At 33.4% G+C, this 22,374-nt stretch overlaps 1 protein-coding gene across 3 annotated transcripts in view; it reads left to right on the top strand.

Moving 5' to 3' along the window:
- ASCC3 (activating signal cointegrator 1 complex subunit 3) overlaps positions 1-22,374 on the top strand; it is a 253,149-nt gene that overhangs the window by 119,256 nt on the left and 111,519 nt on the right. For all 3 annotated transcript variants that reach the window (XM_072331536.1, XM_072331537.1, XM_072331538.1), the window contains exon 14: positions 8,390-8,524. In XM_072331536.1, coding sequence (XP_072187637.1) covers positions 8,390-8,524 — 135 coding nt within the window. The remainder of the gene's footprint in view (positions 1-8,389; positions 8,525-22,374) is intronic.

The raw sequence follows: 22,374 nt of genomic DNA, 5'->3' as shown, positions 1-22,374 counted from the left end.
AGAAATTAGAATTGTTATTGTTTGAAAGATGAGCAGTTTATCTTTGTGATAGTAAAAATCTGTGTAAATTAAATAGGTATTAATACTCTTAAATGCTGGTATATCTAAATAGAAATACCCACTTAATATCACTACTTATCTAATTATATTATTCTTAATAGGTTCCACTGAGATTTTGTCAGAAATCCTAGTTGTTGTTTTAAGCAGAGCTGATCAGAAGTAGTTTGAGTGGATAATTAAAAGTTAACAGACATAACAGTGAATTAATCTTTCCCATTATTTTATGTTATTGTATATTTTTGTTCTTTAACAGAATTTGTTGACTTATTTTTGAATGTACTGGGTTTTTTTTAGCAGTTACTCCTGCTGAATTTTTTGAGTGTTCCTGACCTCTAGAGTAGGGATGAAATTCTGATGTATATGATTTACTTTGTCATGATGACTAAATGCAGTCTGCTTTCAAGTTGTCAAGAAGAATTCATTTTCTATATGAATAGTACACAGAATGTCTCATTTACAACCAGTTTTTAAGCAGTTTAGTAGCCCTTCCATCTACTGTATTGCAAAAGATCTTAATTCACATAAAGGTTAAATCAGTATTTCTCTTAAATCCACGATTTAATAAAATGAACTAAATTCAGTTTCTGTTGCCTTGCTAAGTGGCATAGCTCGTTCAGCTTTTCTTTGTTGTTTTTTAAAATTTGAAAAAACTTCACTATGGAAAATAGAAAAATCTGCTATAATACAAGATTTGTACATTAAACTTTTTAAACTTCAGTATAGATTACCATATAATTTTATTATTTTTTTTTTCATATACTTTACTCCATTAAGTTTCTAATTCTGAATGGTGATCCTCATGAACTATTGTTATGTCACCATGGGGAAAGGGGAACTATACATACAAACTGTTGTGCCTTCATTTGGAACTGGTAATCAAGCTATTCTGGCTTTGTGGTGAATGCTTTTGATCAAGAACTACTAGAGAGCCTTGTGTGTTATTCTCATTAATATTTTGCATGAAGTATACTTTTCATTCTGTAGCTCTTAGACACTAAAATTTGAACTGTGTCTTGGCAGTTGAGGAGAAATCACAACACAAGTGGTAAACAGTTTTATTATTTCGTAGAAATAAGCTAAGCATTAGTGAATTGTATTTAGCTTTCTGGGTGGCGGTTCTATTTAGTGAAGTGCCAAGGATGTCATTTTTAACCTAGGTAGAGGTAGTCAGCACTCCCTGGGGAGAAGTGAAGAAACTTCATTAGGAATTGAGTTTTGCAAAAGCTTTGGGAGAGATTACATTCTGTTCTTCAGGGAAAAAATGGATGGATAAATTGATCTGTCGATCATTGTCCCTAGGTGTTCATTTTCAGTAGTAGTCAAGAATTGGATACAAATAAATAACATTTTTTAAAGACTTAGCTGGGTAAAACAAAATAATGTCTTAAAACTAAAATGAGGTATATATTCCTATACTTGCATTAGTGTGACCAGTGCTCTAATGGCAAGGTTACCACCAAGTGCCTCAAAGAATCAGTGTGTTTCTTTTAAAAGGTGAATACACTATTTAGGAGCTGATATAGAGAATGCTATTATGAAAGTGACATTTCCCGGTAGGAAAAATTATTGTTATTGTCCAAGGCAGAAGAAAGGGTTTTTGACTTTCAGGTATCTGATTATAAATTTCTTAACTAATTTTAGACACTTTCTGTTATGTATACACGTGGTGTGTTTTTTCTTTCTCGTCTAAGGTAATATGTGGCAAGTTCTGGTAGTGTTATGTGTTATGTGTTCCTGATAACACAGAAGTATTAGTCCTCATGGGTATTCAGACTAACATACTTTTCAGTGCTACAGTAACTCACAAATATGTTTCAGGGGGATTGCAACTTAGAACATGCAGCACTAGGGGAATGCAAGCGCTTCCTGTGGTGAATATTAAATGAAAACTTAGATGGTAATGGTTAATTTGCTTAATGCTTGAAGAAAATTCTGGGGAGATAACCTGGTTGGAGACATTTGTCTTTTCCTGACTTATATTTTTGTCATTTAAAAGCTTTGGTTTTCAGAGAGTAGCAGCAGATGCTTTTAGCACTAGGGCTATATACACCAGAGCTAGCTTTGAACTGTGAAGTACAGATCTAATTACACAGCTTGTAGCTGTGGAACTGCTTCTCCCTATTCTAAATTACTTTTCCTAATTTATTTGCATAATTTAATGCACAGAGATTTTCCGTGGAAATAGAATATTCTCTGACACACTTAGGACAGGCTGAATTAACCTGTTAATGTCTTATGTTGCTGTTTCACATTCTATTTTTCTTTTCTTTTTCTTTTTCTTTTTTTTTTAAGAAAAACATGCAGCAAGGTCTCATATGTAGCTAAAGCTTGTTCTTCGTAAAAATTTGGTGACATTACTGAAATTATAAGTAAACACTATCCATAAGATTGTGCACCTCTAGTCAGCTAATAAAGCAGTCTTTTTAATCAGACTGGCTGTCTGCCTGTCATTGATAATTAATTTTTATTTTTGGCAAGTTGTGCGACGATATTAAATTAAAAATTTTGTCAGGTGTTGATATGTGATTGTAACATATATAAAAGTCAATTAATTCCACTGCACGTTGTTAGTTTGTGAAATTCACCTTCCACTTTTTTTTTTTTGTTTTATTTTTTTTTTAAAGAAAGAATATGCTACACATCTGAGAATTAGATATCCTTCTATAAGAGCTGTAGAAAGTCACTGAGTACAGGATAGTTATATCAGTATTTGTTTTGTAGTTACTTTTTGACGCATAACAAGTTCTTATGTGTTCTTTGAGTGAATGATTACTGTAATGTCAGATGTTGTCACACCAGGATTCAGTGAAAAGCCACATAGAAGATGAAATATTGAATGTGCTCTGTGGTGATTAAATATTCTGAAGGCTTTTATGCATGAGGATTCTCACAGTTCCTTATGTAATGCAAGATATTTAGCAAGCCAAAGAAATAGTTATGTATAATGACATCTCCATTGCAGAGGATCAAAATAGTGTTAAGTGTACCATAAAAATAATATATAAAAAGAGATGGTCTGTTATGTAGGACAATGACAATTTAAATTCTTTCTGCCTTTAATAGTATATGTGGTTTCACACAAGCAAGAGTTACTGAAATAAAAATCTTCAGAAATATATTTTATCAAGGCTTCCAAATTTTGAGAACGAGGATGTAGGAATCATTGGTCTGATGACATTACTCTTAGTTTCAACAGAGTTAACAGGAGCTCTGCTTTGAGTTTATCAAGTCATATAAAATAAGCTGTATGATCTCATATCTTCAGTATCAACATTAGTCAGGGAATGTAATTAACTGTAGTTACAGTTGCAAGATGTGCATATGAGGAAATAGTGTCGTGCATTTTTCTTGATTTCTGTAATCCTGTTTTCTTGTAATGATTAGCCTTACAGCAAATGCTGTTATGGAATTATTAATTTTGTCTTTGGGATGCAGTTTTGATCAGTATACAGCACACAAGCTGAAAACAAAATGAATTGATCATTGTCTGCTTCACATACAAAATGCGGCAGATACTGCTTAAACATAACTACACGTTGTATTGATTTAAGTCTGGCTCCCCAGCTTAGCACTATCCTATTGTGTATATATATATTTTTTCAACAGTATGGGTGCAGTGCAGAACCTGAATTGTAGCCCAGCCAATGGATTCAGGTCAGTGTTAACAATTCCAGGGTTATTTCCCTGGGTTATTTCTGCCTGTTATTATTCCTATTCATGTACTTGAAATATCTTCCAGTCCTCTATTAGAGAAACATGCTGCTTGTTTTCCAGATACTGTGGAAATCACAGCATGGAATTGCACTTGGAGGAAAAGTCCCATTTTATTTCAGAAGCTTTAGGAATTATAATGGCAGTTTTGGTAGGCAGTGATGAGAAAGGACGTTCTTAGCTTTTTTTAGGTACAAAGGCTCCAACTCTTTTTCCAGCGTCATTAATATTCACAGCAGCATTAAATAAATATTTTCTTAGATTTTAGAAAACAAGTTTTATCTTAGATTTTGAACATTGTACCAGTGATTTTGATGTTAAAATGGTAATAGACTTCTGGGCGTTAACTCAGCATTGCACAGGAGGTTTGTTGTTTTTTTTTTTTCATTGTTGTTGGTTGTTGTTTTTTGTGCATTTTTTTTTTTCCATTTATTTATTTATTTTCTTTAAGTCTCTGTCCAACATGCTGAACTGTATAATTTTATTTCTGCCAAGAATTCTGTTTTCTTAAGAAATTTCATTTTAATTTATGCTATGGTATTATTCATTAATGGATTTTGGTCTTTTCTACTACCTCTCGTAGCTGCACTTTTTTATAGCTGCATTTCTTGAGCTCATACATCTCTTGCCTAGCATCTCATGGACAACTATACATGCCAAATGCTGTTTAAATTCTATATTGATGTATCTTTTGGAGAACTACATTTTTGTTTTTGTTGTTGTTGTTGCTTTAATATTAATCTTCTAACATTTCAAAGTAAATCAAGACACCAAACACTGAAAAATAATTCAGATTCTTCTGGGATGGATTGATTATTATTTGAGTGATATACTTTGAAGTGTGTTAACTGAAAGGTCTTGCTGAAGTAGTGCTGTGCAATAATTTTAGAAATGTTCAGTGGTCAAGATTCAAATACACAAATGTATTTACATTTATCAGTTTGCATAATACTCTGTAGCAAAGTGTTACCTATTAAATTTTATTTTTATACAGGAATTTAGATTAACTCAACTTCCTTATGTTTCTGAGTTGTAAAAATTCAACAAGAATGTTTCTGCTTCATCTACTAGTGCATTATTAGCATACTTTCATCCTGAGAAAAGAAGTGGATTATATCTGATCTGAAGATGAGAAAGAGTTAAGGGCAGGGAAGAAGTCTGAAGAGTAGCAACAACAACAAAAATCTAAGCCTTTAAATAGTAATTTCTTATCTTTATGCTGTTGTTTATTGTTGTCTAAGCAGGACCAGGATATGATATTGACAGTTAATAAAGGCTCTGCCTGATTATGATTAGAAATAAGAGAAATTTTCTTTGCTTTTAGAATTCCAGGAATGGGCTTTATTCAAGTATTGCAGTTACTGCTTATTTACATAATAGTAAAGGGCATATTTTCTAGTCTCATCTTTTCTGGGACTTCTGTTTTCTACTTTGTGTTACTGTGGTGGCTTAGTTTTACCACATCTCATTTCCCAGTAATGCCTTTTTGCTCCTTTCTAAAAATAGTTCTAGCAACCAAACTGTTACACCTATAATGCTTTCTGTAATGTAGTTTGTTTAGTTTGAATGTCCCAGTATTTGTCTATGTCTTGTTTAAACAGTCCCTAAAAAATTATAACTTCATTAATTAAGAAGTTTGTTGAGAATAAATACACTCTTGTGTGCAGATCTGCTTGTTATTTTTGATTCGCTTTATTAATTCCTTTCCAACTTTAAAAGCATTCCTATTTGCAGCTTTTCTTTGAGTTCTTATCTTCTAGGAACAGAAGACCCACAAGCCTCAAAAATTCAGTCACACCACACTTAATTTGATCTTTGATTATAGATTCTAAAAATGTCTGGAGAACCAATAAGATATTTATCAATATTACTGTTACAGAAACATCCTTCTCAAATTTTACATTTTATATTTAAGTTATTCAGAATTAATGCAAGACTGAAATAAAATAGAATCTAAAATTTTAAAATACACTGCAGAACCAACTGAGAAACCTATTTTGTGATTAAATCTTCAAACCCCTTATTGCATATATCTGTTGTTGGTTGTTTGGGGTTTTTTGTTTTGTTTTGTTTTTAAGAAGTCAGCATGTCAAATATTGCTATATTTCCTCATTCACAGGCCTGAATAAAAAGGCCATTCCTATTTAATACCCAATACTATATTTGAACGTTTTCTTTACTTTCAGAAATAACCTGTTTTCAGAAGATGAATTTTTAGTCTCTTAAACAAAGAGTCAAATGTTAGTATGACTTCATCGTTAAAGGAAACAAGTTACTAAAGTATAAAGTCAACTGGTTTTAAAATTAAAGGTAGTAAGAATTAAGAATGAAGTAAGAATTCATTGAAGATGACTTCATGGTCCTGTTAATGAAAGGAATTTATTCTTATTTTTTTTAGACTTTCTATAAAAGGAATTTTCAAAACGATAAACAGTCCTTAAATAACTGATGAAGACATGAAGATAGGCATTATTCTCTGTTATGGTGTAGCCTCTTTTTGAAGAAATTTTAAAAGAATTTTGCTAATAAGTATTTTAATTTAAATAGAATGATTGCAATTACCATGACATGTATCTGAGAATATTTTTACTCAGGTGAAAGCTAATAATTATAAAAATCACAACGTTACTGAAATGGTCATGGAAAGTTGTAACATGTAAGCTAATGCAAGTCACGTGTAATTGTTCCAGAACTCAGATAGATAAACAGCATTGTTTCTCTTTTTTCTCCTCATTATGTTGTCACCTGTTTTCATTTTTATTATTTTTAATGATAAATGAACAGTTTATATACGTTGTACACTTTGATATAAAAATACACAAATTCTGTTTCTAATTAAATGATAACAGAACAGAACTAGTTTAATTATGCCCTTAAATATAGCTAACACATTTGTTAATAATGTTTTATTTAAAAATAATTCAGTAACATGCCTCAGGTTGATACAAGAATGTTTCTGCTGAAAGAACCAAATTAAAAGCACAGGGTTGTCTGGAATTTGACATAGCTGTCATGAAATGCAACTTGGGACTGACTTAAAATAGAACTGTAGTTCTATGCTTGCGTTGATTCAGCTGACTTATTAGCCAGTCATTCAAACTTTTCCAAGTGGGATTTTTAAGAGCACAAAACTTGTCATATGAGATCAAACCAAAGAGCTGCCTGACCAACTTATGCGTTGTCAATTTATGCATACAGCAAGCAATGCAAAATTCTCAGGGGGAAAATATTGAGTGCTTTCTATAGCTTACCTTTCCCAGCAGTGTTTGGCTATCAGACATTCCTAGCTGTTATTTGCACTGTAATTAACTGACATTTAATCACTACCGATAGATATTCTCCATCATTGACTAGCACAAAATAATTACAATCCTATAAGGCATAACTGAACAAGTAGAAGAAGAAGCAGTCTTCATTTACTTTGGTTAAACCAGTCACTTGTGCCTTTTTGTTGATTCTTCATGATACTGGCAGAATTCCATCATTATGCAGACACACATACTTGCAGGATAGTGCACGTTTGTGTTACAGCCAGTTTTCCCTTTGAAGTCTTTTAGTGAGTTTGGAATAACTCACTCCTTCCTATGGCTTATTCCGTATTTTCTTAACAATGATTCCTGTCCATGCCTAATGATAAGCATTAATTCACTTGTATGTTTAGGTGGCAGTTTCTTGAATCATATGTTGCCTGACTGAATGAATGATCCCTGGTTTCATGTAGAGAAAAATCTTTCTCCCCATTAGAACCACTGTTCATCTTAAATATGTCTTGCAGTGAATCTTAATTTTTACCAGTTTAAACTGGTTCAGATACATTTCTAAAGGGATAGTTAATAACATTTCATTACAACCAATCATATATGGTGGTAAAAATAATAAGTGACTACTAGGTTGTGTGAATGATACATTAATGTATTTTCAAAATCTACTGTAGAAAGGAATTTCAAAGATGCTTTCTGTTTTGTTGGTAATTCTCATTCTGTTGATTTTTACCATTTTATTATCTTTTTTAATAAGTCCTTAGTTGGTATTTTCAGGGAAACATCCAGTATCTTTAAGGTATCTTCATTAGTGATGGTATGGAGTTTACACCCATCAATATTATCTCTGAATTTCAAACTGTTTTTGTTTTGCATTTGTTCTTACTTTGTCTTCTGTTTGATCGTCTAGTGCTTTGGGACTATAATATCATCCAAAGGCTTTTTATAGTTAGTTTTTGTTTCAGCTGTCTTGCATAGTCAAATCATACCATTAAATAACTTATCACTTCTGTATTTTCTTTCTAGATCATTTAGGATGTGTCAAATAGCTCTTGTTTTCCTCAATGGCAATCTCTTCACTATTTGAAAAAGAGCTATTTCTAAGGATTGTTACCTATCTTTTAAAGACTAAAGAATTAGAAAGGAAAACCTTGTCAGAAGCTCTTGAAAAACGTCATATATGATACAGACAGGATCATCCTTTAATTTCTCTAAAGCTACATTATTTTTCATTGTTATGCCATATGCATTTACCCATTTAATTTGTTCTTACAGTAGGGAATATTTTATTATTAAAGTGTTTTCATTATTTCAGACTTCAGTCATTTCTCATCAGCTCTATTTCTTTCTGTCTTAAGGTGATGGTGTTTGTTCATGCTAGAAATGCCACAGTCAGAACTGCTATGGCTCTTCGAGAAAAAGCAAAGAACAATGGTCATATTTGTCACTTCTTGTCACCTCAAGGATCAGATTATGGACAAGCTGAAAAACAAGTAAGTAAATCTTTTGTCTTGGTAGTTTTTGCAATCCTAATTTTGCTTTAATGATGCCATCCAATATGGGAATAAGTGCAGTGTTTTTGAGCTTCTTAGAAAACATGTTTTGCTCAGGAAGGAGCAGTGGAATTTCTGAATTCAATAGATGCTGAAAGTAAAGAATAATGCCAAAGATGAATGAAGATAAATCATTGCTGTTACTTATAGTTAGCTGAAATTTCACTGTTGAAAGTTCACGTTGTTTGATTTCTCAAGTCCATTGTAGCTTTGAGAAGGGAGGCTCCTTATCAGAAAGAACTAGGCAAACTAGAGGAGAAGGATTTTGCTGCTCATGGATCACAGTAATCTTTATGCAATCTCAAGCTCAGGAAGTCCCTAAGCCACTGATTTTCACTGTCTTGGGAGAGAGAATGCTTCTCCTTCATTTTGCACTCTTTCTTTAAAGATTTGCTACTCTTCAGAAAACTGTCCTCCGGTATTAACCTGACTTCATCAGTAAATTTATCACCTTTTCAAAACTACACGAATTATGTTATTTGACCTTTCAGTTTTTTTTTCTAATGTAGTAACTTCCTCTCTAACAGTTTCTTTTCATCTATTCCAGCAATATACATGTAGTTCTGCTGAGAAAATGTTTCCAAAGCAATTCTAAATTTATTGTTATACATGACTTTTGCATTTGGGGATATGTTATTTGAGGTAATGACTGGAGTCTTGTTAATATATTCTGAAAGGTAATATTTATCCTCTCTCCCAACTAACTAACTAAACATAAAAGAAATACCTTTTCATTACATAAAGCTTAATCTATACATAAAATACCTTCTCTCACTGGTAAATACGGCGATAAAATTTTAAATACTTCTGGCATCTCTGAATTAGGAATTGGATAGATGGGGAGGAGAGGAGTTAGAATCTTTGTCTATCTGAGATGTGATAAATACACTAACTTGTTTATAACTCTGAAGAGAATGCGGGAGATATTCACTCAGATATATTAATTATGAATGGAGCAGAGACATTACAGTTAGTAAACCCAAATTTCGTTAATTTGAAGAAAAATATAAATTAGAGAATCATGATAATTATGTTCTTTTTCAAGATACTTCTAATAACTGTAATAAATATTTATAGAAATATACTAAGTAATAAATTGTCCTTATTTTTCGTAATTAGTATATTAAAAATTTCCTCTTTTTCTAGTGACTGCTAGTAACTGCTGCATTTTAAAAATATAATCAAAACTTAATCTGGTATTTCTACTGCAACACTGAAATTTAATGCTGAAGCTCTTTTCATTAGACTATTTAGAACAAAATCTGAAACTCCTAGTTTGTTAAAATAATACTAGATTTTCAATACTAAAGCAAAACAAAAAAAAAAAAAAAAATCAGTAATTGAAAATACCAGTGTTTGTTTAGGCACTCAGAATTACTACTTGTGAACATAGGAAAAGTGATGCTCTGGTTTCAGTGGTACATCCTATGTGATGTTTCTGTCTTCAAGTATGATGTCTGCTTTGAAAGTAATGCCTCCTGTTTCATTATGTTGTCCTACATCATTCACAGCCAGATTTGGTGTATGGCAGTAAAGGCTGGACCTTCCCACCAGTATTCTATTACATTTTGTTGCAGTTTGTCAAGTGACAGCAGAGGGGCAGTCTAATAGAACAGTATCTGACATGAAGGAAGCAAAGGCGTGAAGTTACATTCCTCCATGCAGAATAATTTCACCCACTGACACTGATTGACTCTTCCTGAGCATTATGGAGACCAAACTGTGGATATGAACACAGTGAGGTGGTGGGTGCTGAGTTTCAGTATCAGTGACAGAAACAGTGTGTCACCTCCACTGGTACAGATTTCTACAAATTTGGCCTCTTGTTCATTGCTGGTGAAATGCATAGCTAATAGTGGTGAAGAACGTAGCAAAACAGTGTTTTGTTGCTGAGAATCTTCTGTATCAGACAGTGTTGTTGTGCTCTTTGTATATGTTGTATTTTCATAGAAACAAATAGGAGGCTTTACTTCCAGAGTGACTGACATATTTGTCCAACACACTCTGTACTTAAGTGAAAAGTAATCCTGTTTATTCACTTACTCTTCTCATCCTGGCATTAAATCAATTATAAAACATGTTTTTATGTTGCTATGAATCAGAGGAGCATCGTGGAGAAAAGTTAAGATCTAAGTCTGTTTTGAATACAAATTTTTGCTACCTATGCCTGGACAATTAATTAAGGTAACATTTATAGTACAAATTAAGACTGATAGATAAAGTGGCTTTATAGACTGGTTGGCTGCATTTCTGAAATAACTTTTTTCTGAGAGTATTTATCCATCACACAGAAATCTACGGAAAATTGAGTAAACCAAGATAGTAAATTTGTCTGTCTTCTGTCCTCCTCCGTCCCGAAATCACTATGCACACTTTTGTTATGAATCCAAGTATTTGTTCTAAGTCAAATTTGGAATTATTTAATGATGACAGTAGTTCAAAATGTTGATCTGTGCAAAGGATTGTAGAAAAGCTTAGTTTTTTCAGAAGGTATTTATGGAAGCGTTCTAATTTGGGTGATAAAGCAAAATGGTTTTCATCGTTAAGAGAACTGAATTGTTTTGTATTTCATCAGATCCTTTAATCCTTTTCCCAGAAATTTTTTCCCAGAAATTATGGATTCATAGTTTTCATAAGCAAGAAGGACCAACTATTGAGCTGTTGCAGCAAGGAAAGCCTTAGTTTTGTTTATCATAAGACAGGTGATGTGACCTAAGGAAATAGTCTCAAGTTGTACCAGGTGAGGTTTAGACTGAACGTGAGGAAGAATTTCTTCACAAAGGAGAGTGGTCAAGCATAGGGCTGTGTTGCCCAGGGATGTGGTACAATCCCATTCCCTGGAGGTATATTAGAGATGTGTGGACATAGCACTAAAGGGACATGGTATAGTGATGTGGCTCAATAGGTCAGATTCCTGGTTGGATATGGTGATCTTGAGGATGTTTTCCAACTTAGATGGTTCCATGATTCTGTGTTTATCATGTGGGGAAAAGGAGGCTGAGGGGAGACCTTATCGCCCTCTTCCAGTACCTGAAAGGTGCTTACAGTGAGAGTGGGGCTACTTTCTTCTCACTGGTGACAAGTGACAGGACGAGGGGAAATGGCCTCAAGTTGCACCAGGGCAAGTTTAGGTTGGATGTTAGGAAACACTTCTAACATGCATATAGTCTTATGTCACTTTTTATCTCTGAATTGATCTATCTACTTTTCTAAATCTAGGATCTTACACTAGTTGTCACTGTGGTTTCAGATTTTTCACAGTAGAAGTTCTTATTCATTTAAATAGTAGCAAAATGCTGTGATGAGTAGGTCAAGCTACACAATGGATCTCTTAATGGCTAGTTTCTGATGTCTAGGAGCTTTTACTGGAAAGTCCATTGATGCATACTCTTCCTTAGACATTTGTTGTTGGCTGCTACTGGGAGAGAATACTGCACTACACAGACTTTCGGTATGACCTAGCACAGCTATTCTTGTGCGTTATACAATAAGTTAAATCCATCTTATTCACTAAATTGAGGATTAGAATTATAAATACATGGTTTGTAAGAGCTTTTCAGGGTTCTTTTTAAAATTCATTCTCAAAACATAACCTAGATTTTTTTTTGTTCCAAGTTATCTTAAAGCTCAACAGCTCAAACTGTAAGTGACCCAAATAGCTCTGGAACTGACCTGTCCTCATGAGTATTTACTGTTGCTTCTGAGTGCTTTTGGTTTCCAAGTAGTGCCTTTAATCAACATGATCATATTGTAAACTTTTGATCACCAATGGAAATATGAAAAATCCATGAGTCATATTAAATCTCTGAATAAACTCGTTAGGCATTCATCAAGTGTAAATTTATAGTTGCAATTAATTTGCTTGATCATCAATGCCTAATTTTAATTTCCTTATTACATGACATTCGTTTTATGCAGTACTAAATTCATAGTGCTGTGCCATATAAATGAAATTTCTGACACAAGTCTAAATGTATTGTATCACAGGTGTCTGATGCAGAGATTAATATATGAAAATTTCATGTTTTTCTGATAACTGCTATCTTGTGTAAGATATAGATCCCAAAATTATCAGAATGAAAGCCATTCAGTCTTGCTGTTTCATTTGACATGAAATTTTGTGCTGTGTGGCAGAGAATAATCTAGATAATGTAATAAAAACCTTATTTTCTATTCTATATACATTGATCATTGTAGTCAGTGAAGAAGCATATTGAAATGCAGCATAAGATGTACAAGAATAATGGCCAAATCATACATGTTGTAGTTTATATACAACAAGTGCAATCAAAGGCTACTTGAATGTACAGGAGGTGCAAAAAGCATAGAATAGTGAAGAGAATTGTATGCTTTGCTGGACTTTAAAATATGAAAGCAGTTCTACTAATCCTCTTAATTAGTCAGATGTTTTAAAACTATTAGAAATGAATTTTTAGAGAACATTCATCAAATATTTGATGTGTAATCATTTGTTTGACATTTAATTATTTCAGAGCAAATCCTCATTTTGTTTTTGTTTTATTAATAACATATCTAATATTTGATAAGCCATTAGAGAAACTATGAAAATAAATGAGGATCTATATCCAAATAAATTCAGTTATATTAAAAGTCAGACATATACTGAAGTTCTCTATTTGTTTAATAATTACTATATTTTTTACTTTTGGAAAATATTTGCTAATTATCTCTCAAAGAATGGAATGAAGCTCTTCATATTTCATTTACAGTATATTTTATTCAGTAGTCCTGTTAAAGATCAGAGGTAAAATGTGTGTGGTCCTCACAATTGACAGGTTGAAAAAAAATGTGTTCACTATAATGCAGTCCTACTCTTTTGGTGAATACTGACCTGTAGAACTTTAAATTAAGTAGAATGTAGTTGGACATTTAGTTTAGGAGAGTCCAGTTTACAGTAGAAGTATCTTCTTACCTTTGCATTTGGTTTTAAACACAAAGTCTCAACTGAATCCAGGACATAATTAAGCCTACAATTTTATAGTAGTTCAAAACAAGCTTTCTATAAATGAAGGAAAGCAGGCAAACCTCTCTTAAAGTGTTGTCTTTTTTCATTATGTTGGAATAACATTACTCCAAAAAAAAATATATATATAAAATATTGGTTTAGTTATGTTATCAAGATAATCCGCAGCTAAGTACTAATATTCTTGCTATTCCTTTGTTCTATACAGTAATACTGTTGGTGTAACGGGCAGTGTCTTCAGTGTTAATATAAAAGGGCTGCTCTGAAAGTAGCGCCTCCCACAACATTCACAGGCAGATTTGGTGTATGGCAGTAGAGGCTGAACTTTCACACTATTATTCCATTACATTTTCTTGCCATGTGACATACAGCAGCAGAGGGACAGTCTAACAGAATCACATCTGACTTGGAAGTGCATAGTAAGCAACGATGTGAAGTTGAATTCCTCCATGCAGAATAATTGCACCCACTGACATTGATTGACTCTTCCTGAGCATTTGTGGAGACCAAACTGTGGATGTGAACACAGTGAGGTAGTTGGTGGTACATTTCATTAGCAGTGACAACAACAGTGTGTCACCTCTACTGGTACAGATTTTTACAAATTCAGGCGTTCAGACTCTTGTCCATTGCTGATGAAAATGCATAGCTAGTAGTGGTGAAGAATGTAGCAAAACAGTGTTTTGTTGCTGAGATTCTTCTGTATCAGAGTGTTCTGCTCTTTGTATATGTTGTATTTTCATAGAAACAAATAGGAGTCATTAATTTCAGAGCAGCTTTCTCATATATTTTTAGGAAATTCATTATCTAAATTGAAATTTTACATCTTCAATGAAAAATGCTACATAAAGATAATATTGTTTCTTGACTTTCAAAACAGGTTCTTTTCTTCCTTTTTAAGCAGAAGGTAAACTCTTCATGCTGATTTCTTGTGTTATTGTTTTCCAAATTATAATTTTTCATCAGTTTTAAACACTAATATGTATTTTTTGATGAATCTAGTTCAAAATTAAGTGCCTTTTTCTGGATTAGACATTCTAAGTAGATATGAAGTATCTAATTAAAAGAATCTTTGTTCTTTAAGACTGCTATATTGCTGTTCTGTAAACCCAATATTGTTACAAACATTAAGATTCAGAAGATATTATCATGTTATCAGCAGATGGGACGAATGCAGATAACTGGCTCACCTACTAAAGAAACATCATAGCCAAAAAATCACATAGTTACGGTGATTGGATGGTAATCAGGATTGATGTTAGTCAGTCCATTTAGCGGTCTGTAAGTCCTATAGGCATGGTCTTTAGTAAGACAACTGAAATGTTGCTTCATCTTCTCTTGATATATTTGAGGTACCAATGTTTTGTATCTATACCTATTTTAAATATTTTGAAGAATGTTATCAGGTGATTTGCGTGGTGAAGTTTTATTAGAACAGAATGATTCCATTTTAGTAGAGCATCGAGTTAGATCATCATAGTATCATAGTATCATAGTATCGTGCGAGTTGGAAGGGACCTTAGAGATCATTGAGTCCAACTCCCGGGATTCGAGCCCTCTGTGTAGCAGAGCGGCACTTCTACCACTTGCGCCACAGGGGGGATTCGAACCCGGGCCTCCGGTGTTGCAAGCGGCAATTCTACCACTGCGCCACCGGTCTAAACTGGACTAAACTTCTCTGTATCTGTATTTCACTTCCTGTAGAGATGTCTGTATTCAGTTTAACACCTACAGCAATGGAAAATTCCCTCTTCTATTACTGTTTTTCTCTCATGCTTAAAAAGTTGTACATGATCTTCAGCTAGAATTTGTCCAACTTCAATTCCCTCGGGATTGTGTTTTGACTTTTAAATGATAAATTTAAGTCTTCTCAGGCAGGAGAAGTTTTTTTGTTTGTTTGTTTTTATTTATCAACTAAATTAGGTCTTCCTAGACAATTTTGTTAAGCTTCCCATTTCTACAGCAAGGCTATGTCTGAGTATAAAAGGCTACTAACACAACCAATACAAAACTGTCGCTTTTCTTTGGATCTTTGGGGTTATTTTGTTGCATGCAAAAATACTGTTGCCTTGATAGCACAGACAACTTTTATGTATGCATTTTTTTTCTTCTTATCAAGCATATATGCTGCTCATTTCAGGTAGAATGTATGACTCGTCTATTAGAGCAAAAAAAACAAACCTTTGTCATTCCAGATGCATAGTTTTTTCCAAGAATTTACAGTAGGATATACGTAACACTAGGATTATTAAGTGTTTATTTAGTTAATCAATTTGATTCTTTCCTAATACAAAACCTTTGCCTCACTGTGTGAAATACTCCTACACGTTGTAGGCAATATACTGCAATTTTCTAGATTTTTCATTATGAATCAGAAATTATTAAATATGTGGTGTAGACTGAATAATGTTATCAAATTTAAATGCTTAGTCTCTCTGAAAATCAGTCTAATTTTTGGATCAGATAAGTATTTCAGAGTTGTTGGCTTGTCTGTTGAGCTCTGATAGCTACAGCACTGAGGTAACATGTAAGCCTGCTGATATCCTGTGAGAGATAAAATGGACTCCCCCCCCTAATCTATTGGCTTGATCATATATTCTGTTTTAACCATCATAAGCATCAACTTGATATGCAACAGTGATTGACTTTAGCCTGTTTATAGCTGGAAATCTGCCTCATGAATATTTGTTCTACTTCCAGAAACTGTGTTGTGTTTGTAATAGAGCCCTAGAAGCAAAATGGGATAGCAAATCTTTTTCTAGAATGATCTGTGAGGTTGTGAATATATCTGACAGAGGTGCTGATGTGTTTGTTCAGGGAATACAAAAAGATGTTGCGTACATTTTATGGAACTTTTTAGCAGTTTTTGAGTTTTTCAGGTTAAAATCAGCAATGGATTTAATCACTGTAAGTGTAAGATTTAATGCCTTTTCTTACTAATCCTCCATGGAAATGCTTTGATAAACTGCAGGATAATGTGTTGCCTATAGCATCCCCTTTCATTGTTGACAAAATTTCCTATTAAATTCTAAATGCGCTTAGTAAGATCATTTGAAACTGTTGTCATACTTATGTTCTGATTAAGCTGCTTTCCTGAAATTAAATCTGCCACAGTCCCCCAGAAGGTAATGTAGTATTTGCATTCAGTCAATAGAAATTTTAAGATAAACACATTCTCAAAATGTCTTCTTTATTTGTTCTTGTAAATGTCGAATCTGAGAGTTAAACTTATATCATATTAAAACAGGGTTTAATTTTTCTTTCTGGGATGTGGGAACAATATTAGGCCAATAGAGGTTCCTTGATGTCAGGTTTTGGCATTACTAATTGTGATTGATTCTGTGGATGCAGAATTTTGCATAGTCAGTAGCTGTGTATGTCTATTTTTGTCTTAAATGTTTGTTTTATATCTTACTGTAAAACTAACTTCAAATGAAGTTATTAAGAGCATATTATATTCATTAATTTTTCTGCTCATTCTTAATCTCTCTCATGTTAATTTGTGATCTCCTTGTCTTTCCTGAAGTTATAACCTCATCTGGGAGTTCTGACAAGGAGAAAACAACACAACATTCTTTTATCCTTTAACTCAGAAAATCCCCTTCAGTTAGCTGCTAGGATATTTTAGCATGTAATTGAGGTCAAAAAGAAAAACGTTGCTGAGGTTCACTGAGTAAGATGATTTTAACTTGCAGTCATTGATATAAGAATTATACGTGGATATTGAATAGATATGCTAATGCTACATAAACATTTCAAAAGAAAATTTCAATGTTATTTGGGAGGAAGAAAAATAATAATTCTGATATGGTTGTTTTCATGTTCTCATATTTCATGCTCTTAGCATGACTGCACTCTTTCCTCTTCACCTATATAGCCCACTAACCAAGACTACACTATTTGGCTCCAGGCAGACCTGACAGTGACCTTTCAGGATCTAAAGGAAGACTGTGAGAAAGCAGAGTTCATTTAGTGGGGTTTGCTGTGACAGAACAAGGGCAGATGGAGATTTAGAGTGAATATAAGAAAAATGTTTTTTACAATAAGGGTAGTGAGGCACTGGAATGGGTTGCCCAGAGATGCTGTGGATGCCCTGTCCGTAGAGGTATTCAAGGTCAGACTGGACAGGACTGTGAGCACCCTGATCTAGCTGCAAATGTTTGTGTTCATTGTGCAGGAGTTGGACTAGATAATTTTAAAAGTCCCTTCCAACACAAGCAATTCTGTGATTCCATGATGATTCCATAATGACGATCAGATATATTTTAGAAATATATTATGACTTGTTGGACCAAAAAGTCCTCTTTTCTCTAGGTTTTCTTCTGTGATTTAACAGGATCAAAAACAGACAATATCTGGTAACTTGGAAACAGCCCTGCTAGACGAAAATAGGAGCTAAAATTAAATTCAGTGTTGATTTTTTCTGCTCTAGTCCCTACTTGGTCCTCCCTTGAATAGGTTGGTTGACTCTGCTTTGGCTGTTTTCTTGCACTTTCAGTCCTTGAGGATTGGTTCAGGCAAGAATTATTCTTATTATCATTTAATTTAAAAAATAAATAAAAGACCCTATTGTCTTTCATTCTTCTTTCAAAATTTGCCAAGTTGATTCTTGGCCACAATGTAAAATCTCATCCAGTATGTTCATAATAAACATAATAATATTCCAATATTACTTGATATTTTTCTGTCAGAATATCAGTTTTAGCTGACCACAGGATTTCTACTCTCTGAGGATTCTTGTGAATTTATTCATGTTGTAAGATACACATAAATAGGCTCCTTTCAGAATGTTTTGTTTTTGTTTTTGTTTTTGTTTTTTTTATGAAATTGAAGTTTCCATTTTGATATAACTAAAAAAAGTGTGTTCATTAGCACCCTATTTGATGGTTTCTCATAATGCAGTGGTCATTTCCATCTCACTATGTCTCCAGAAAAAGATGATTAGAATAATTGCAATTAATTAAATTCACGTGTTGCATGAAAAGTTCTGTTAACTTACTTATTGATAGACTTCCTTCAGTTGAACACGGTATTAAACGTTATATATATTTATGTCTATTTTTATATATATTTGCTGCAATTAGATGCTTGATTCAGATTTTCATTTAGGAAAAAAAATATTCTCTTAGCAGGTGGAAAAAAAATACTTAATTCTACTGCAGTTCTTAATTTCATTTATTTTGAAAATAAGAAAGCTTTCTAAATACTGTTTAATTTTATTATGGTTTGATGTCATTATTTATCTATATATGCTTGATGTTTCAGTTGTCATCTATTTTGCTTTTCCTGGTCCCCCAAATACCAAAGTTTTAGTAAATTAGTTCAAACTTTTTAACTATTCCTTTAGTTTATTTGCATAGTATGTAGAGTAGTTTGGAACTGAACAGAAGCATTTTTGCCTCTGTTAAAATGAATTTTGAAATAAGATTATATTTTATAAAGAAAATATTAGAAAGAACAATTAGAAACAGGCACTGAAGAACTGGACTTGATCCACTGTTTTCTCATACCACGTACTGAGAGCAGGACTAAATAGAAAAGGTTAAAAAGCAATTAAGCACGCTTTCAAAGAGTTGTGTGTTCTTTTTTTTCCAAAGATTTATTATCTTTGTTTGTTTGTTTAAGTTGTATCACAGGAGTCTTTGGTTTTAGCATATCTTACATTTGATTTATGTTATCAAAATTACTCTACATTGGAGGCTTTAATTTCTGCAACATTTAATTTTATCTTCTATTTGTTTTTTAATTTATCTTAACCTCCTTTGAAAGAGAATTTCAGAAGTAAAATTGAAGTGAAAGAGAATTTTCAGAAGATTCCCTGCTTGTTGGAAATCACTGTGCTAGAGAAAAGCATTGTGTATATAAAAGAGTTGATACCATTGCATAGTAACTTCAGCATTGTAAAATATAATTTCTGCCTGTATTCATGAAATTTCTCTTAAACAACCTAGTTATTTAAGAAACCTGTTTTTGTTACTAGCAGATATTATACCAAAAACATTAGTCACTGGTTATAAAAGATCTAAACACCAGCAACAAAGGATTGAAAAGTTCTTAGAATAGATAGATATATATCCTTACCATCTTCTTTTCAGATATTTTCCATGAGTGTCATATGTGGGTTTGGATGCATCCCTTTTCATGTACCATGTTTGGAATTTTTGATTCATTAGCAAAAAAGCAGAACTAGAATTAAGTTATGTTAGTGGTTGCTAGAGTGACAGCAACATGCTTTTGACAAAGCTAGAGTATACACAAACTGTATATGAACTATAATGAAAATGTAGATAAAAAAGGAACAGCTTCCATAATATGGAATGAAAACAACATTACTAAAAAACTGTTAGACAGATTTCACTGCTGCTGGTGGAATACAAAAGCAATAATAGAAGATTTGAGATTTTCAATGCTGGAAAGAATAAAATAGCTCAGTTGAAACAGACCGACAAAGGTCATCTACTGCAACTGCCTGACCATTTCAAAGCTGACCGAAAGTTAAAGCATATTACTGAAAGCATTATCCAAATGTTTCTTGAACACTGACAGGCATGAGGCATCAACCACGTCTCTTCAAAGCCTGTTCCAGTGTTTGACCACTCTCATTTAAAGTTAAAAGTTTTTTTCCTGATGTCCTGTCTGAACCTCCCATCATGCAGCATTGTACTGTTCTCTTGTGTTCCATTATTGGTTACCAGTATGAAGTACGACTGCTTAAAAAACAAAACAAATGTGAAATAAAACAAGTTCCCTGTATAGTAGAAGTACTTATCTAAAGATAAATTTCAAAGAAGCTAAATGTATTTATACAGATTATCCAATTGTCTTTGTTTCCCCATAGAATCATAGAATTGCTCAGGTTGGAGAAGACCATAGAAATCATCAAGTCCAACCAAAGCCTGACTGTACTACCCTAACTAACAACCCTCCACTAAGTCATGACCCTGAGCACCCCATCCAAACGGTTTTTAAACATATCCTGGGATGGTGACTCAACCACCTCCCTGGGGAGCCTATTTCAGTGCTTAACAACACTTATTGTCAAGAAGTTTTTTCCTGATATCCAAACTAAACCTCCGCTGATGCAATTTGACACCATTTCCCTTCATCCTGTCACCAGTGAGAAGAGACCAACCCCACACTCACTACAGTCACCTTTCAGGTATTTGAAGAGAGCAATAAGGTCTCCCCTCAGCCTCCTCTTTCCCAAACTAGGACTAAGACTATTAAGTTTATGAATGTAAAGATGGGTGTATGTACAGATAAGAAAAATAATTTGGAATGTTATGTAACTGTGTAAAGTAATTGTTGTTGCATGTGGGAAAATGTTACGAATGATTCCCCAAGTTGAGCAAGACCTGAGATGGTCTACCCTGCACACCAAATAGGTGCCTGTGGCCAAAACAGTTTACAGCATCTTGTTACAGAGGCAGTATTCACTGGCTTAATATACACATAAAATACACAATTAAATTTTTCAGATCAACCTTGAGAACATAAAATTATGTTTTGAATTAAAGGGTTTTTTGTTTTGTTTTTGTTTTTTCCAAATAAGGACCTATTAGAGCTTGTAAAATGTTATTTATTTGAATAATTACCTTGAAAAATGTTTTTGATGAATCCATGGTGGTTTCTGCTAGCTACTACCAGGGTCTTTCATTCTCTATGTATGGGTATTAAGAGAACTGTGAGATTAAATTTGATTTTGCCATGTGCAGAACTGTCATTATTATTTCTGTGCTGAATGTTATAAGCTTTGTTTTTGGTAGCCGGTCTGCTAGAGATTCTTCCCTATCTTCATTTATTTATTTACATTGGGAAAAAATAAAAAATAAAAATCAACAGTTTAGAAAGTTACCTGCGTAAGTTGGCCTGGAAATTTGGAAGTTCTAAAATATTGAGAACTGCTGACAAAATACTGAAAACATAGCAGTGGATGACAAACCCCTAGGGTCTAGAATTTAGAATACCAGGAGTTCTGCAAAAGCCTTTCTAGTCTCTTTGTAATAACGCTTGAAAAGCAGTTAGCTCTGGAATCAAAGGCAGTTGCATCAATGATGAAAAGTACTGCACATTTTATGTCTGCGAGGGTAGTTCTGGCTTCAATAAGCATGCATTTTGTAATAAAACAAAGAATTTCAGTGCAAAGTCTTTGATTCTAGGGACCACTTTTTTGAAGTATTGTGCTACATTTATTTATCAAGGACAGCAATCAGAAATCTGAACAGAGTTTGGGACCTTCACGTTCATATAGCCATGTTTTCGTTTAAACTGTAGTATTGCTAAATAATTGAAAGAAGTCCTAGTTGGTTTGCAGTTGAAGAGTCCAAATAAAAACCTATTGGAGCTAATGGGAAAGACTGTTGGCTTTTGAGTAAGCCCTAAGGACACGGCTTAATACACCACCAGTGTTTCATAGAAAAACACAGGACAATGTTTTGCAGATGTGGATTTTCAGCAAGCTTCTGGAACTTGGAAAATGTGACTCTGTCATGGTGTTCTATAAGTTAAAAACACTCATATAAGCTTACCAGTATAACTCTCTTTATGTTCAGAAATGGTTTTCTGGACTCTTAATAGTTTTGAGCATAGTAGAAGAATGTTTTTACTGCAACGTAGCATTAAAAACATCTCTGGTTTCTTGCTCCTGGGCAGACAACTTTGAAACACTTTGTACTAGTTATTCTCAAGTACACTGTTAGATTTTGTATCTGTTAGGTATTTCTTGAAGTAATCACTGAGATCTCTTGTCTAAGGGGTGTATCCAAGACAGTGATTGTAAGAGACTTAATCCTTTCACAGTACCATA

This window comes from Excalfactoria chinensis, chromosome 3 (genome assembly GCF_039878825.1).
Source record: "Excalfactoria chinensis isolate bCotChi1 chromosome 3, bCotChi1.hap2, whole genome shotgun sequence".
Lineage (NCBI taxonomy): Eukaryota > Metazoa > Chordata > Aves > Galliformes > Phasianidae > Excalfactoria > Excalfactoria chinensis.
Note: the sequence above shows the minus strand (reverse complement) of the source record. Positions and strands in the feature narration are given on the sequence as shown.